The sequence below is a fragment of the Nelumbo nucifera genome, chromosome 3, assembly GCF_055504915.1.
Source record: "Nelumbo nucifera cultivar China Antique chromosome 3, China Antique-T2T, whole genome shotgun sequence".
NCBI lineage: Eukaryota > Viridiplantae > Streptophyta > Magnoliopsida > Proteales > Nelumbonaceae > Nelumbo > Nelumbo nucifera.
Genome location: NC_142651.1, coordinates 53,555,045 through 53,569,637, shown reverse-complemented (window position 1 = coordinate 53,569,637; position 14,593 = coordinate 53,555,045). Strand labels below are relative to the sequence as shown.

Below are 14,593 nucleotides of genomic sequence, written 5' to 3'. Positions count from 1 at the left end.
AATTTATAAAATAATAAAGCATTGAATCTCACACATGACCAAGAATAAAAACAAAAATTGTTTAATGTATAAATTAAACACCTGTTTGAATTCAGAGCTATCTAAATTCTAAACTACCTTTGCAGCTTAGCCTCCATTTTATTAAATACTTACACGGGTTCTCTATTATATTTACAATTGATTAAATTTTAAAGAATTTGTGTGAGACAACTGTCTTTTCCCACAAACAAACCAAAGCAGGACCTTTACACCACCCCAAGCTATTCAAGCTGGTTCACCTAGGGAGAAACTGGCACTGAAGGAGTTCTTTGATGGCAGCTCCATCTCAAGAACACCCAAGATATACGAGTACAGGGGTTTGATTCACATGGTGGTACACAAGTACTTGATCGGTAATGTATGTTTGATTCACATGGTGTTTTGGTTATTGGAAAAATGACGATTGATTAATTTTGGAGTTCCAATGGAGGATTTGTTTGGTCTGGTGATGAGAAGTTCAAGGGTAGAATGGAGGAAGGACACCCAATGGAATTCTAATGGTCTCTGTTCCCAATCCCAACAAAGAAGGTTGTGCTTCCAAACATTATATGTGTCTACTATTGGGAGATTTGTAATGTCTAAGATGCTTCAAAAATGAAAATTATGGGGAAAGAATGACAACAGATGATTCCTCCCTACCTTTTCAAGATTATCTGGCACCCATTAACAGTAAATTCCCTATGCAGCTGTAGGCTGTGTTTGGTCACCTATCCCTAAAGAAAGGTCTTGCTCCTTGCAGAACTTGGGTTATGGTCCGCATTGTAGTGGGGTTTACATGTTGACCAAACATGCCCTCTGCATATGTGGTGGATTATAGTATTAATTTTGTTCAATTAGATCTTATGCTCTTGTTTTTCTGTTGACTGTGGATCTACCAAAAAGATACATAGATCCAGATTTCAGGACCCACCAACCCCACCATTTTCTTTCTTCATTGTTTCAACACTATTGGTATGCCTTACAAACAAACATCTCTTGAATCCCTAGTTATATTCTTCCTCTGAGATGGGGAGGATCTCTGGCTCTTATCCTCCAAATCATTCTAGCAAAAACTGCTTTTACTATTGGTGGTGGTTTCAGAATTGCGGAGGTAGCGGTGGGGGTGGGGGTGGAACTGTTTGGATTGGTGGAGGAATCAACCCTCACACCCCATCTGGGTCTTCAAATTCAAGGCTAAGCAACACTTACAAAGCCCTTCAAGCCTGGAAATCTGCAATAACAGATGATCCACTTGGAATTCTACACGGTTGGGTAGGAAATAATGTCTGTTCTTATAAAGGGGTTTTTTATGTGGATCCTAAAGAAGAAATGTCCAGAGCACCAGGGCTTGTTGGTGCAGGAACAGATCTCAACCATGCCAACCTCCAAGGCACACTAGTCAAGGAATTCTCTCCTCTCAGATGTAAATCTCCTTCACCTTAATTTTTGTTTTACTCTTAGTCACGTGTGAGATTCAATGGTGGGAGTTTTAAGTGCGATCCACCTGTAATTTCTCAGATTTCTTGACTTGAGTAGTGCCAATATACATTTTTTTATCAGCAACAAAGATTGATTTATTAAGGAAAAACATATGGGATTAGTATAAAAAGATGATCAAACTGTCATCCCCAAGAAACAAACCCAGAACTACAAAGAGGCCCAATATAGATGCTGCCTTGCAGATCCTTGTTTGGCTAAAGTATCTGCTAGCCCATTCACACTCCTTCCAGATTTTAGCAGCAGGTATATCAGCTCAAGTTCCATCTGCTAGATTTCTGGCAAAAGAACTCACTGAAAAAAGCCCATCTGCACTCCAGTTCCAGGTCCATGTGTCTTCTTCCAACAGATTCATAGACTGATTGGACAGCAACTCAAACAGCTCAACCACTTGATCAATTTCCCAGTCTCGAAAGTGTCTTCTGAAAGAAGGGCTCCAGGAGATGCTATTGTCTCTTACTTCACAGCAATCAGCCACCATTGCTTCCTGATTCTCTGAAAGTTGGAATAACTGGGGGAACAACTCTGCTAATGGCCTACTATTACACCAATTATCCTTCCAGAAATTCAGTCTTTGTCCATTTCCCAACTTTGGAGATAAGCCTCTACTGAGAAGTGATTTTTCATAATTTTCTTCCATAGGGAGCACCCAAAAGAGGTGACATTAGTAGTTACCCAATCACCTCTGTCTGTATCATATTTGGCTGCTAATAATTTCCTCCAGCAGCTCTCCCTTTCTTTTCCAAATCTCCAGATCCACTTCCCCAAGAGGGCCTTGTTAAAAATTTTCAATTTCCTGACCCCCAATCTTCCTTTCTCTTTTGGAGCACAGACTTGATCCCAGCTGACCAAATGGATCTTCTTTTGCTCCTACCCATTCCATAAAACATCCCTCTATAACTTTTCCACTCTTTGAGCCACTTTTGTTAGAATTGGGAATAGAGAGAGATAGTAAGAGGGTAGGTTAGATAGGAACCTCTTAAGGAGAGTGATCCTACCACCCAAGGAAAGATATCTGGCTTTCCAAGAGGCCAGCTTCCTTTCCACAAGATCCCACACTAAAGAGGAAGTGCACTTAGCCCCCAGAGGAAGCCCTAGATATATAGTAGGCAGATTGCAGAAAGTCAATCTGACAAGCTAGCACCTCTGCTTGAGCTTCTAAATTCTATATCCTTCCTACTGGAATTAATCTACTTTTTGACCAGTTAACTCTCAAACCCGGCACTACTTCGAACCAACTCAGAACCCCTAAAATAACTCCCAACTGATCCACATCCACATTAATGAAGCAGAGAGTATCATTTTCAAATTGGAGCATTTGTACCTTCTCCCCCTGGACTGGACTCAAATCCTTTCCACAAACCCTCTTCCCCTACTCGGTTAACAAAGGCAGCTAGGATGGAGAGAATGACCAAGGATTGGATAACTTGAAAATGATGATTAAGCTTTTAGAAAGACTCAAATTTGAAGGTAAATTTGGAGAAAAGTGTGGTAGTGGGACAAAACGCAGAGAAGGAAGAAATAGACTTAATTGTTGAATCCATGGGGGGGGTTACAATATCACAGCCAATAAATTATTCATGTCTCCCTTTAGGTGCCAATCCTTGGTCTAATACGTTTTGGGGGCCATTGTTAAAAAGGATTGCTAAAAGGCTGGTAGTGTGGAGGAGAAATTATATCTCCTTGGATGAAAGGGTAACTCCTATAAAGGTGATGCTACCTAATCTTCCAATTTACTACATGTCGGGGTTTAGAATGCCTCAATTTATGGTGAAGAGAGTAGAAAAGGTAATGAGAGATTTCCTATGGGGCACGAGGGAGAGTAAAAGAAACCATCTAATAAAGTGGAAAAAGGTGTGCACTAGGAAGGAACTGGGTGGATTGGGGAATGGGAATGTAAATAACAAGAATGTGGCTTTACCAAGGAAATGGCCATGGAGACTGCCAATTGTGAAAGAAAAATTGTGGCACAAGGTGGTGGTAAGAATTTATGGGCTGAATAAAAATGGATGGGATGATGGACCCTCACTTAGAGCTACTCTTGCCACTCCTTCGAAATCTATTCATTGTATCCTTCCTATATTTTCTAATCTTGTAATATTGATGTTTGTTCTGGAGATAAATAAAATTTTGGGAGGATTTATGAGTAGGGGAGTAAACTCTGAAGGATCTTTTCTGCTCTACAAGAGACAGACAAGTTTGAGATCTGGTCATTCAGACATTCTGCCCATCCAATTATGTGGTCCTTTCTCACTTCTTTGTAACTAGGTGCTAGGTGCATGACCATGCCATCAAGAGAAATTTCAGTCAAAAGACCTATGCAATACATTAATCAATCATAAAAATTTTGCATAAACACATATTGTCTTGTAATCTTTTGGAGTTTTCCATGTGCTGTGTACATCTTCTCATGTACCTCCTTGTTATCTAATGGAAGTTTGTTACTCTTTCTCAAAAAAAAAAGGTATTAAGTTTGACTAATAGCATGGCTGATGCTTTAGCCAAACAAGGGGTGGGGCAATAGTTTTGGGCTCAACTGTAAAGGGATAATACGGGCTTGGGAGTGGTTATTTTTTACCCTCCTTAAAGATCTCTTGTAATCTATGGACGTTATGTTCATAATTAATACAAGTAGTTACTTATAAAAAAAAAACATATTGTCTTGTCCTGCATTTATGGGTGGCAATTTCTCACCGAACCCATTGAACCCACCCAACCCGCCCATTTACTTGAAGTTGGAAATGGGTTGATCACCCATTGGGTCAACATAAATGGGTTGGGCTGGGTCATGGATAACCATTGGGTTAACCACTAATGGTACAGGTGAGAATTCCTTAGCCATTTTCCTTTAATTTTCTTCATTTGAGTGAAATAATTTATAATTAATGCATTAATTTTCTATTAATTATTAACTAAAATTATTTTTTACTTGAATCAACATAGTTCACCCAAATTGACATAAATCCAAATCAACCCGACCGAATCCGGACTGGTCCACCTCAATTCAGCTTGGTTCGAATATGAACAGACCCGGTCACCTCGGTTTGATCCGTTTGGGTCGATCGGCCGAGTCCAAACCTAATCCAATCTAGGTCGGTCCAGTCCAAATACCCAACCCGAATCCGGGCTGCATGGGTTGATTACCTTGACCCGGTGCGGACCGACTGGTTCATACCCGAATCTTGCAAGACCCCATATAAACCGGTCTAACTCAACCCCGAATCCAAACCAACCTGGGCTAGTTACCTTGACTTGGTTCGGACTAGCCGACTCCATCCAGAACCCTGCGCAACCCAATATAGGTCGAACTAGTCTGGACTGCCCACCTTGACCCAGTTCGGATCGGCTAGCTCAGTTACAAACCTTTTGCACAACCCGATATGGACTGTTCGAGTCAACTCGTCATATAGTGAACCTGTCTGATTTGGTCTAACCGGACTGATCCGAATCCAAATGGTTCAACCACTCTTGATGTAATTAGCTCAAAGATAAATCCAGTTAGATAATTCAAGTTGGTCTGACCAATTTGAACCTAAGTGGTTCGGTCAAACCCGAAACCCGAACATAATCAAATGGCTTCAAGTGATTATTTTCTTTTTGTTCTCCTTGTAAAAAGGATATGCATATAATATGATTTGAACCTTCACCACTTGTGTAAACAATAGCTTCCATGACCACCAAGCTATGACCAACTTATTTGTGAAAAGGGAGTTAGCTTTTACTTTTAAGTACATAAATATAAGATTAATGGGTTTGGGTGGGTTGGATTGGGTCAAGGTGGGTTTGGGTTGAACCTAACCCATTTAATTTTATATAACTGGGTCATTAATGGGTTGCTGGGTTAGATGGGAGCCCAACCTGCCCAATTGCCACCACTACCTGCATTGTCCACACAAGGATAAGAGAAGGTGTCAGTATCAGTTTGGTAACCAGCATAACCTATTGTGGGAGTGGTTATTTTTTACCCTCCTTAAAGATCTCTTGTAATCTATGGGCGTTTATGTTCATAATTAATACAAGCTGTAGTTATAAAAAAACATATTGTCTTGTCCTACATTGCCCATATCCACACAAGGATAAGAGAAGGTGTCAGTATTAGTTTGGCAACCAGCATAAACCATTGTATACATGTTTAAGAGAGTTATTTCTCCTTTTTTTCTCTTTACTTTTTCTTGGTGGGGGTGACTAGAGAAAATTAGAACCATACCAGAGTATAAAGCAACGATGGTGCTCTGTGCAGCCTTGAAATGAGCATGAACCTGAGAAAAAATGAAAAATGTTAGGCATATAGGTAAGTGGAAGATCACTGGAAACATGAACAGTTGAGAATTATACCCATACTAAAATTAGAATTAACATATAATAAGTACAAAGCAGTGTCATAGCATAGCCAAACTTAAGTAGTGTTTAAGTTTATGTTTGTTAGTTACTAGCCTTAGTTATGGGCCCTTTTTGTTCTCTTTAATTATTTCTTTAGTGTTGGCCGCCTCATTAAGGGCATCCTAGTAATTGTACTTAGTTTTAGAATTAAGTTAATAAAAGGTGATCAAGAGGGCTAGAGAGGAGAGATCAAACTCTTCTTTTCTCTCTTCCCTTCTCTTCTTCTTCCACAACCTATTGCTGAAACCTCTTTCTTCTTCTTTCTCTTCCTCTCTTCCTTTTTCTTTCTTGCATTTTCTGAATTACTACAGGTGTATTTCTCAACTCGAACATTTACAAAACACAGGTTTTCTAGCAGTCATTTGGAGAAGAGTCTAAACAACCCATGGACTTTTTTTTATCAAAGGTAAAGTGTAGTTGATTTTTTTTTTTGACAAATGAGTGATATTTTATTCAAAGGAAAAAATATGATGTTACAATACAGACTGCCCGAGGAGAGGCACGAGCTGGTACCTCTCCTCAACAACAACAATGTACTACATCAGACTCGGAAATGAAAGTTTACAGAGCCGCCCAGAATAAATGTTCCCTTTTTGCTTAGCTAACCCATCCGCTATGGTATTAGCTGTTCTACCCACCCACTGAGAATTAACAGTCATGTTCCTTGAAAACCAATTAACTTTCCTCATAATGTCCCTGTAGTACCAAATAACTGAATCTGGATTTTTTAACCAACTCACAACTTTGGAGTCTCCTTCAATAAGCAAATTCTGAACTCCTAACTGATCTGCAATCTGAATACCTTGTACCGCCACTAGAAGCTCAGCTCTAATAGTCTCCTATACCCACGGAGCCTGAGAATAAAGCTAAGATATTGCTGTCTTTATCTCTCAGCACCCCTCCTATCCCTGAAGGACCTGGATTTCCTTGGCTGCTACCATCAAAATTCAGCTGTGTCCAGCCTTCAGAAGGAGGCACCCACACAGCTGGTACCCTGTTCTTCCTAGTACTGCTACTAGCCACAACTATCCAATTCCTCCAAATGTCATCAAAGGAGTATATTTTAAAGGAATCCAATGATCTCACTCAATGGGTTGCCCTAGTCAAAATACAATCCTTTACAGTCTGAATATTTCTCTCATTCTCTTGGAAAATCCTCACATTTCTTTCTTCCCAAATTGTCCACAGAGCAGAAGCTCTAATGCACCTCCACATTGTTTTACCATTTTTTGTGGGCCACACAAAGAAGGAAGGGTCAAAGAGCTGATCTACAGTTGTAGTCAAATTCCACCTACACCCAAACAAGGCAAAGATCCAACCCCAAATAGCATCAGAAAAAGAACAAGTTAAAAGTAAGTGACAGCAATCCTCACCATTAGCCCTGCAAATTACACACCAGTTAGGAGACAAACACATGGAAGGCCTTCTCTTCTGCAATAAGTCTGAAGTGTTGATTTACCTATAGAACACCTCCCAGCAGAAAATAATGATTTTAGGAGGTACAGGTCTAGACCAGATCTCCTTAGCTGGAAAACCCAATTGTCCCAAGGAAGAGGAAAGGGACACTTAAAGAAGGAGGCACACATGAAATAACCTTTTAGATTAGGGGACCAAAGTCTCACATCAATCTTAAAGGGTCCAGAAAAACACTTTCAAGTAGTGACAAAAGGTCTGAAACACAAGAGAGTTCATGATCCCTCAAGCCCCTACGAAACCCAAAGTCCCAACTCAGAGAGGAAGGAGAAAGAGATGTTGGAAGAAAGTGTGAGATTGCTTTATTCTTGTAGCAAGAAAGGGAATAAAGAGAAGGGAAACTATCCTTAAGGGCAGAATTGCCCACCCAGATGTCTTCCCAAAATAAAACAGAAGTACCAGAATTGACATCATACCTGATAAAGTTGAGGAAAAACGGGAGGATACTCTGAATTGCTTCCGAAGGAGTTGCCAACGTGGCTCGACGCGATACACCAGCATCCCATCCATTTCCCGAACTGCCATGTATACTATCTATAACCTCATGCCACAGCCTCTCCTGTTCTAAGGGCCACCTCCACAACCATTTACCTAAGAGAGATTTATTCTTCAAAACTAAGTTCCCTAGTCCCAGCCCACCCTCCTCTTTCCTTCTACACACTATTTCCCAGTTTATTAAATGATCCTTTTTTTCCTCCCCTGGCTCCCAAAGAAATTTTCTCATTAACCTCTCCAACTTCTTGGCCTCCCTAACAGGAAACTTGAACACAGAGAAGTAATATATCAGTAGATTTGCTAAGGAAGCTTTCAGTAAAGTTACTCTACCCCCTAAAGAAATATAGTTCCTTTTCCACGAAGCTAACCTTTTCTCAAACTTTTCCAAAACCGGGGCCCAAAAGGTGCTCTCCTTAGGGTTGGCTCCAAGAGTTAGACCTAAATATTGTAAGGGCCAAGAGGAAATGGGACAACCTAGACACTTAGCCACAGACTCAATAGCCCTCTCATCCAAATTCACACCCACCACGCAAATCTTATCCATGTTTATTTTCAGATTTGATACTCTCTCAAAGGGCTTTATCAGAGAATTAAGGTTCCTTACTATTCTCCTATCATCACCCCCTTCACAAAAGATTATTAGGTCATCAGCAAACTGTAAGTGGGTCACCTTGATTCCGTTCCTTCATATCTTCCAACCTCTCACTAGTCCTTCCATGTCTGCCTTAGAGATCAAACCGTTGAAAACATCTGCGACTAGGGTGAAAAGGAAAGGGGAAAGGGGGTCACCTTGCCTTAATCCACTAAAAGCTGGGAAAAAATTGTTGACTACCCCATTAACCAAGACCGGAAAATGGCAAGAACTTATGCAGCCCTTTATCCAATTACAACATCTAACTCCAAACCCACAACACCCTAGGACCTCTAATAAAAAACTCCAATTCACAAAATCATAGGCCTTTTCTAAATCCAGCTTACAAACAAAACCTTGATTTCCAGACTTTCTCATATCCTCCACACACTCATTAGCTATTAGGATCTGATTTGTTATTTGTCTCCCTTGCACAAATGCTCCTTGGGCTTGACTAATGATGGAGGGTAGCACTACTTTAATCCTCAAAGATAGCACTTTAGCCAGGATTTTGTAAGTGCTAGTCACCAAGCTGATTGGCCTAAAATCTTTAGGATTTTTTGTTTCTTTCTTCTTAGGGATTAAAGCTATGAAAGTAGCATTAACTCCAAGACTTACTTTGTTATTGTCCTCAAATTCCTTAAACACAGCACAAAGGTCTTCTCTTACCAAATTCCAACAGTCCTAATAAAAAGCCAGGTGAAGCCATCTGGCCCAGGAGCTTTGGATCTGTCCATTAAAAACACTGCTTGCCTAATTTCCTCTTCTTCAAAACTTCTCTCTAACCAGATTGCTTGCTCTTCAGACAACCTGGGCCAATCTAGACCTTCTAGCCTTAGTCTATTATTCAATGGCTTCCCTACAATTGATTTAAAGTGATCCACCAACACTTTGGCTATCTCATCTTGGTTTGTTACTTCCTCTCCATCCACTTCTAATTTGGCCACACAGTTTTTTCTTCTCCTCCCATTAGCCAACGCATGGAAAAATTCTGTATTGCCGTTCCCTTCTTTGATCCATTTATGTCTTGACTTTTGCCTCCAGGAAATCTCCTCTCTAAGAAGAACTTCTTCCAATTCCTTTTTTAAGCTTCTTCTCAAATTCCTTTCTTGCTCATTCATGATTCGTTGGGATTCTTTGGAATCTAGATCATCAATCCTGGACAACAAATTATTTTTTGATCCTCTATCCTTCCAAAATGCTCCCGATTCCACTCTTTTAAGCCTGGCTCTCAATCTCTTCAACTTTTTATGGAACCTTACACCTTTCCACTTTACCCCTTTCAAGTCTTCATTCCACCATTCACCCACCAATTGTTCAAAGTTTGAATGAGTCAGCCACATATTCTCAAATCTAAAGGGTTGTGGTCCAAAGCCTGAGTTTCTTGACCTAATAGGATAGGGCAGTGATCAGACGTAACTCTAGGAAGAGTTCTAGCCACCAAATTCCTCCAATGATCCTCCCACTCTACATTAAAAAGGAACCTATCAAGTTTGGAGCACAGGGGGTTTTCTTGGAAATTAGACCATGTAAAATTAGCTTGTAGAAGGGGTAATTCCTTTAGACCATAGGTGTTAATTAAGTAACTGAAATTTCTCATGCTTCTAGTAATCGTTCTTTGGGGATTATTTGATTCATTACAAAACCTGATTACATTGGAATCCCCCCAAGCACCACGGGCCATCCCACAAGCCTTGTATTCCATACAACTCCTCCCACATTTCCTTCCTTTCTCTATAACTATTTGGCCAGTAGACATTAGTTAACACCCAAGTGAATCTGTCTTCTACATTTCTGAATTTTAAAGACACAGAGAATCTCCCTATAAGTTCTTCCACTGATTCTACAACATCCACCCTTCACAAGGTAACTATCCCTCCTGAGGCTCCCCAAGAAGGAGCTAAAGTCCAGCAAACTCCTCTTGATTTCCACACACTTCGGACCCATCTTCTATCAAAATCAGCCAACTTGGTTTCCTGTAACATGACTATATCAGGTTTCTCTCTTCTCAGCAAGTCTTTAATTGCCCTTCTTTTTCTTGCACTCCCAAACCCTCTCACATTCCAACTAATGATTTTCGTTGTAAGACTCCTTCCTGACGCCCCTTACTAACCCGGTTCCATCTCACAAAGAACCCTTCCTTCTCTCTCCCCTTCCACTAAACTCAATATCACCCTCTATATCTGAGATTAGCCTCTCCACTTCTGATCTCTTTTTCTTTTTCCTTTGCACATCCCCCTGTCTTTTTAGCTGACCCACTGACTTCACCCACCTCCCCCCCAACCTAGAGCTTCTGTAACACTCCTTGTTTTGAGGATTTGCTTCATGTTCCCTGCCATCTAATCCCTCCTCCTTTGCCTTATATTCCTCCAATAATGCACAGATCTGCTCACATTCTTTCTAACTCTTCCTCCCCGCCTAATAATTCCTCTCGGGACGCTGGAGTATCTGTTTCAACCACAGGAAGAGCATCAGTAACTAAAACCGAATGAACAAAAGTACCTATGTTGTTGGGGACCAGGTGATCTTCTTCCAAGAGAGAGGGACCGGCATAGGGAAGCAAGTCTAATCCTGTTTCCTGTGGTCTGATCTGCATAGGAGGTTTTTCGTAGGAGATCAACACCTTGTCACCTTCCACTGCTGTCTGGCTTCAAGCGATACATTACAGACCATTCCGGTAGAGTCTCTCCTTTCCAAACCAAAAAACTGTTCTTCCTGGGATAAAGGGCTGATCTCCCTTGCAAGTATAGACAAAACCTGAGTCCCAGCCATAGTAGCCTTCTGTCGTTCCATCGTAAACTTCAGGTCTCCCTCAAAACTTTGAGAACCAGCTCCCTCCTCCTCCTGAAATAATACTTCCGTTCCGAAGTTGTCTTCCCCAGTGATGTCCTTCGATCTGCATAGGTCGATGCTACCCAGGCTGACAGAATTGTCCGATTCTGAATTGCTAAAGTCTTCATTCTCAGAGAAGTCCTTCCTTCTTTCCTCTAGATCACTTCGTCTAACACATCTTGGGTTACGCTTTTCTGGCGACGGTTCTTTTAATCTTGTCGTCGCAATCCACTTTTTTGAACCTCCAACATGTGTAGAGGTCAAACTTCCTACTATTCGGTCTGTTGAACTCAAAGAGGAAGAAGACAGATGGTAATAATCATCTATCGAAGGCACACCCTTAGTCACGTGCCTCTTTAAAAATCTCTTTTAGGTTGGGCCCCTGAAATGGGCTCCTTGTGTCCACCTGACCCACCTTATATGGGCGTAAAGTTTGCGGCCCATTGAAGACTTCCGCCCCTGATCTTTTATATGGGCCTCCTTTAGAAAGCCTAGTGCCCACCACCCCCGGTTTAGCCAGCCCAATTTTTAGACTTCTGGGGCCCCCCAAATCTAGAAGACCAGAAAGGGTTAGGAAAATATGTTGAAGCTTAGTTGATTTAATCACAAGGTCCTTTGTACAATGAGAAGCTTTGCAAAAAAAACTATCGAGAAGGACCTCAAAAAAGTACAATCAGATGTATCATCTTTAAAATCTGTATGAATAGACAACCAACTCCTAACAAACCCTATTGCCATATTGATGACGTTGGCTTCAGAGAAGGCTTTGTGATAAAAAAATCCTACTGTTCCTTTCTAGCCACACAGCCCAAAGAATTGCCAAATGAATGGAGGACTAGCAGACTCTTCCTTTCTTTTTCATCCGGGGTATGTGCCATGCCTCCAAGCAAGCTTTCATTAAGGCAAGCATGCACCAACTTAACTTCAAGGTCTTCAAAAAGTAGCCCCAAATTTCGGGGCCAAACCTGCAGTGTAAAAACAGATGATTAACTGATTCCATCTCAACACTTCAAAGGCTGCATCTCAGGTCATTACAGTTAAAGCCTCTTTTCAGCAACATATCTTTTGAAGGAATTTCTCTAAAGCTGCAACCCAGACAAAAAACTTGACTTTTGAGGGTGCCACTGTCCCCCAAATGGCCCAGCTAGGAAAAGGGGCTCCATTCTCTCCTAAAAAGCTGTAAAAGGATTTGACTGGGAATTCTACTGACTTGTTCCACTTCCACACTCTTGTATCCTGAGTTTGTAAATTTAAAACCTACTTTTGGAGGAGAGCTAAAAGATTTCCTACCTGATGAATCTCCCCAATCATTAGCATTCCTTCTAAAAGGAGTCCAGCAAATGCTATTATCCCTCCGCACAAAAGAGTCAGCTACCAGCACCTCTTTATCACTTGCCAATTTGAACAGAGCAGGGAACTACTCCTTGAGAGTGCTCTTCCCTGTCCAAGGATCTAACCAGAATCTGATCCTTCTGCTATATCCTATTTTAAATTTGATGCAACTTCTGAAAAGGGTGGAAGTCCTACAAATTCCTTTCCACAAGCTGCACCCATATGTTGAAGGGGGAGAAGAACCACTGTCCCAACCATTATTGTCTAGCCCATATTTCTCAGCTATTACCTTCCTTCATAGGTTAGCTGGCTCAGTAGCAAACCTCCAATACCAACTACCTAATAAGGCTAGGTTAAAGGACTTTAATTTCCTTATCCTTAGACCCCCTTGTGATTGGGGTTTGCAGATCTGCCCCCCAATTCACAAGGTGATACTTGTGAGAGTCTTTCCAACCCAGCCAAAGAAAATCTCTCATTTTTTCCAACTTTTCCACTACCTCCAAGGGTAAAGGAAAGAGAGCCATAAAATAAGTTGGCAGGCTTGCTAAAACACTTTTAATAAGAGTCACGTTCCCACCTTTTGAGAGATACCTTGCTTTCCAAGAGGCCAGTTTTTAATCCATCCTCTCTAAGATTGGATTCCAGATGGCTTTGGATGTACATTTGGCACCTAGTGGCAGCCCCAAGAACTTTTGATATTTTTAAGGGCCAAAAAGTGCCGTATTTGATTTCTTTCTCCATCTGTTATTCATGGGCAAACGTTTTAAGTTCAAAGAACCTACCAGGTTCCTAGAAAAGAAAGCTGTTATCGAACAACTTTTGGAACAAAAAACATGAACTTAGTCAATGAAAGCCCCAATGCATCTAGTGTGATGTTGACTGGAGAAGTAACACATGTTCCTCTATCTGATGGCCAATAAGGATTTGCCACATTGTCCCACAACATCACAGAAATATGGTATGTTTTGCAGAAAAGAAGTTTCATCAACCCTATTTGAATATATTCTTCCCATGTATTTACAATTTTTAACCTTGAAAGACGACAGAATAAGGGTAAAGTGCTAAACATGCCTACATAATTGAATGAAATGTCACTCTTCAAAAAAGAACTCAATGAAATATCAAGTCTTCCCTTAATGCAGAAGAGTCCCCAAATGGGTTACAAAAAGGATGGCAGGAAGCAAATGATAACCAAGACCACTTCCAATCAAATTTAAAGAAACACTTAGACTACTAGAGTGAAATGCTACAGACTTCTCAAGTGGATTGTCTAGAACGTAGCTTCCATTAGCCTCACAACCACTCCCAATCGTAGTGACACCTAGGCGACAAAATGAGCTTAGTGGGGATACCTAGCCTAAACATCATGACTTGGATCAAAATAGGCCCCATCTAAGTGACTAGGCAGATGCCCTGCTTCCCAGGTGATAAGGTGCTTTCCGGAGAACAAAACACACATACACACACATAAGGATACATGTTATTAATATGGTTGCATGTTATTAGTATGTTTGTTAATACATCCTATCATATAACACTCTCTTATATCCAGAGTTTGAAGCATCATTAACATCCTATTTTTTTCACCTTGAATAAGAGAATATGCCAGAGGTGGTGGTGGGCTGGCTAAAAGATCCAGATTCAGTGATGTGGTGCTATCAAGACGAAATTAAGAAATTCAGATGGTTAACACATCAGATGAGCTTGATTAAACAATGTGTGGGTGGGGAGGCTAATGCAATGGCTGATTCATTGTATAAACAAGGGGTAACTAGGGATCAATTGTAATTCTTGTGCTGTTTTTTCTTTATTAGTGATGCTGCATCTCGTGCCTCATCAGGGAAGCTTGTAATAGTTAAATATCTTTACTGATTTAATGAAATATTAGAATTTTTACTTATCAAAAAAAAAAAAAAGGAGAATGTCAGAGGAAGA

General features: G+C 40.7%; 1 protein-coding gene across 6 annotated transcripts in view; it reads right to left on the bottom strand.

Moving 5' to 3' along the window:
- The window catches only part of PCS (glutathione gamma-glutamylcysteinyltransferase 1-like), a 73,293-nt gene that overhangs the window by 21,488 nt on the left and 37,212 nt on the right, over nt 1-14,593 (bottom strand). For all 6 annotated transcript variants that reach the window (XM_088899509.1, XM_088899508.1, XM_010264086.3 and 3 more), the window contains 1 exon segment: nt 5,723-5,774. In XM_088899509.1, coding sequence (XP_088755635.1) covers nt 5,723-5,774 — 52 coding nt within the window.